The sequence below is a fragment of the Rhincodon typus genome, chromosome 1 (assembly GCF_021869965.1).
Source record: "Rhincodon typus isolate 14 chromosome 1, sRhiTyp1.1, whole genome shotgun sequence".
In the NCBI taxonomy this organism is placed as follows: Eukaryota; Metazoa; Chordata; class Chondrichthyes; order Orectolobiformes; family Rhincodontidae; genus Rhincodon; species Rhincodon typus.
This window is the reverse complement of record NC_063332.1, coordinates 74632011-74636394: the sequence shown is the minus strand read 5'-3', so window position 1 is coordinate 74636394 and position 4384 is coordinate 74632011. Positions and strand designations below refer to the sequence as shown.

General features: G+C 42.1%; 1 protein-coding gene across 1 annotated transcript in view; it reads left to right on the top strand.

The window, feature by feature from the left end:
- The first annotated feature begins 1040 nt into the window (after nt 1-1040).
- The window catches only part of LOC109917599 (tRNA methyltransferase 9B (putative)), an 11486-nt gene continuing 8142 nt past the window's right edge, over nt 1041-4384 (top strand). Inside the window, exon 1 of the mRNA XM_020517438.2 lies at nt 1041-1194. Coding sequence (XP_020373027.1) covers nt 1041-1194 — 154 coding nt within the window. The remainder of the gene's footprint in view (nt 1195-4384) is intronic.

Sequence of the window (4384 nt, the reverse complement as noted above, 5' to 3'; positions counted from 1 at the left end):
TTAGTAGTAAACTTCAGCTCTAGGTCACAAAGCCAGGTGTTTGAAGTCCTTACTAGCCATATGAATGAAGACTTCAGTGTAATTCTATTTTCAGTGGAAGGGTTCGACATAAGAAACCTGAAAGAAAATTGAAAGAACTGCAGACGCTGTACAACCGAATCAAAAACAGAAGTTGCTGGAAAAGCTCAGCATGTCTGGCTTCATCTGTGAAGAGAAATCAGAGATAACGTTTCGGGTCCAGTGATCCTTCCTCAGAACTCAGTTCCAGCAACTTCTGTTTTTGACAAGAAGCTGAGTTCCGATTTGCCTTGGTTTGATATTTAGCCAACTGAAAACACGCTGGTTCCATCGCTGTGATATTAGATATGGCCATGTGGAGCAGCAATGTGATAAGCAACTTTAAAACTGATGCTGATCATGGTCCACTTATGATTTGGGAAATTATTCATCCTGTCTCCTGAGATAGAGGCTGTAATTATGTTGCTTCAATTGGCACACATTTTATTCTAGATTTTGAGATATTGGTGGACTGGAATAGTTATTAGTGAAAATAATGCCATGGGACAAATTGGGAAGAGAACTACAATTGTTAAAAAGTGGATTATCTATGCTTTTTGCCTCTTACCATATTCAGCTCAGAATCTGATCAAAATTGACTAATCCTAATGCCAGTGAAAGTTGGTGTGTTTCTATAAACAGGGAACCATTAACTTTTCATGAATATTAAAAGAAAATCCCAACAGTTTTGATCTTTGAATTACTCTAAATGTGCAGCGGTACAAGAAGTGAGTTTAGATGCTGCAAATGATGACAAATTGTAGAGGTAAAGCTTCAGGCACTTAATTCTCATAAACATTCTTAAACTGGAATGTGCCTTTGAAGTAATCAAATTACAAATGGAGACAAAACCACACTGATAACAATCAAGGCAGTGGATCCAACAATCGTAGCGCTAAATGAGTCAAATCTGATTGAATAGGTTACATGAAATACACTGATATAGTATTATTCAAAACTCTAGTTTTTCTTTAAACCACAGGATGGAAATAGAAGCCATTCAGTTGGAAGAAGCCCATGTTCATAATGTTTATAAGCAAACAGCACCATACTTCAATGAACTCCGAAGCAAGGCGTGGCCCAGTGTCCGACAGTTTCTCCTGGACCAAAAACCAGGCAGCCTTATTGCTGATGTTGGTAAGAGATTGCAACAAACTTAATTCTTACCAAATTATTAGTAAATCAGATTCCTCTTAGTATTAGTTGATAGCCTTGCTTTACTTTCCACCTGTGAAGCACCTTGGAATGATATAAATGTGAATTCTGTTAACATAAATGCAAGCTGTTATTGTTTACATTCATGTTCAAGAGACAGATCCTGTCAACAAAATTAATAATTTTAAGCCTCTCCTTTTGTGAGTTGAATGGGTTTTATGGTTTGGACACTTTAACAATGATATTTTAATAATATACGTATGATTTCCATATTTGTTAATATCAGAATCCGAGAATCAAAGAATCCCAAAGTGCAGAAAGAGGCCATTTGGCTCATTGTGTCTGCACTGACAATCTGAAAAGCATCCCATCCAGACCCAGCTCCCAACCCTATCCCTATAACTCCACATTTACCATGGCTGATCCACTTAGCTGACACGTCCCAGGACAACTGGGACAATCTAGCATGGCCCCAACCCACCTAATCTGTGCATCTTCGGACTGTGGGAGAAAACTGGAGCACGCAGTGGAAACCCATGCAGACACAGGGAGAACCTGCAAACTCCACACAGAAAGTTTATGGTTTACATCCTTCCCAGTAGTACTATCAAAAAGGCAACCAAATACAATTCCTGTGTGTCTGGTGCTGTGCTGCAAATGGAATAAGTTAGCTAGCTTTGAACTTGTAGAGAATTCGGGATGGATGTGTTTCAAATGCTGTAGTCAGAAATAGCCTGACACAGGTGGCGGACACGTTGTTGAAGGGAATCCTGAGGGAGAGGATTTACGTGTATTTGGAAAGGCAAGGACTGATTAGGGATAGTCAACATGACTTTGTGTGTTGGAAATAATATCTCACTAACTTGATTGAGTTTTTTGAAGTATTAATGAAGAGAATTGATGAGGCCAGAGCGATGGATAGCATTTGACAAGGTTCCTCACGGTAGACTGGTAGCAAGGTTAGATCACATGGAATACAGGGAGAATTAGCCATTCGGATACAGAACTGCTCGAATGTAGGATACAGAGGGTGGTGGTGGAGGGTTCCTTTTCAGACTGGAGGCCTGTGACCAGCGGTGTGCCACAAGGATTGGTGCTGGGTCCACTGCTTTTTGTCATTTATATAAATGATTTGGATGTGAACGTAGGAGGTATGGTTAGTAAGTTTGCAGATGACATCAAAATTGGAGGTGCAATGAACAGCAAAAATGGTTACCTCAGAGTACAACGAGATCGTGATCAGATGGACCAATGGGCCGAGGAGTGGCAGATGGAGTTTAATTTCGATAAATGTGAGGTGCTACATTTTGGAAAGGTAAGTCAGGGCAGGACTTACACACTTAATGGTAAGGTCCTGGGGAGTGTTGCTGAACAGAGCGACCTTGGAGTGCAGGTCCATAGTTCCTAGAAAGTGGAATCACAGGTAAACAGGATAGTGAAGAATGTGTTTGGTATCCTCGCCTTCATTGGTCAGTGCATTGAGTATAGGAGTTGGGAGGTCATGTTGAGCTGTGCAGGACATTGGTTCGGCCACTTTTGGAATACTGTGTGCAATTCTGCTCTCCCTGCTATAGGAAGGATGTTATGAAACTTGAAAGGGTTCAGAAAAGATTAACAAGGATGTTGCCAGGGTTGGAAGGTTTGAGCTATAGGGAGAGGTTGAATAGGCTGGGTCTACTTTCCCTGGAGCGTCGGAGGCTGAGGGGTGACCTTATAGAAGTTTATAAAATCATGAGGGGTACAGATAGGGTAAATAGACAAGTCATCTCCCCGGGATAGCAGAATCCAAAAGTAGAGGGCATAGGTTTGAGATGAGAGGAGAAAGGTTTGAAAGGGATCTAAGGGGCAACTTTTTCACGCAGAAGGTGGTGTTGATTAGAGTGCAGGACAGACATGTCCCTGTGAAAATGAGGGATAGAAAGGGCAAGATTAGGGAACCATGGATGACAGGTGAAATTGTGAGACTAGCAAAGAGGAAAAAGGAAGCATACATAAGGTCTAGGTGACTGAAAACAGACGAAGCTTTGGAACAATATCAGGAAAGTAGGACCAATCTGAAACGAGGAATTAAGAGGGCCAAAAGGGGTCATGAAATATCTTTAGCAAACAGGGCTAAGGAAAATCCCAAAGCCTTTTATTCGTACGTAAGGAGCAAGAGGGTAACTAGAGAAAGGGTTGGCCCACTCAAGGACAAAGGATGGAAGTTATGCAGGAGTCAGAGAAAATGAGTGAGATTTTTAATGATTGGTATTCACTGAGGAGAGGGACATGATGGATATTGAGGTTAGGGATAGATGTTTGATTACTCTAGGTCAATTCAGCATAAGGAGAGGGGGAAGTGTTGGGTATTTTAAAAGGCATTAGGGTGGACAAGTCCCCAGGTCCGGATGGGATCTATCCCAGGTTACTGAGGGAAGCGAGAGAGGAAATAGCTGGGGCCTTAATAGATATCTTTGCAGCATCCTTGAACATGGGTGAGGTCCTGGAGGACTGGAGAATTGCTAATGTTGTTCCCTTGTTTACGAAGGGTAGCGAGGATAATCCAGGTAATTATAGACCGGTGAGCCTGACGTCAGTGGTGGGGAAGCTGCTGGAGAAGATACTGAGGGATAGGATCTATTTACATTTGGAAGAAAATGGGCTTATTAGTGATAGGCAGCATGGTTTTGTGCAGGGAAGGTCATGTCTTACCAACTTGATAGAATTCTTTGAGGAAGTGACAAAGTTGATAGATGAGGGAAAGGCTGTAGATGTCACATACATGGACTTCAGTAAGGCGTTTGATAAGGTTCCCCATGGTAGTTTTGATGGAGAAAGTGAAGTCGCATAGGGTCCAGGGTGTACCAGCTAGATGGATAGAGAACTGGCTGGGCAACAGGAGACAGAGAGTTGTAGTGGAAGGGAGTTTCTCAAAATGGAGAACTGTGACCAGTTGTGTTCCACAGGGATCCATGGTGGGACCACTGTTGTTTGTGATATACATAAATGATCTGGAGGAATGTATAGATGGTCTGATTAGCAAGTTTGCAGATGACACTAACATTGGTGGAGGAGCAGATAGGGAAGAGGACTGTTGGAGAATGCAGTAGATTATAGATAGATTGGAGATTTGGGCGGAGAAATGGCAGATGGAGTTCAATCCAGGCAAATGCGAGGTGATGCATTTTGGAAG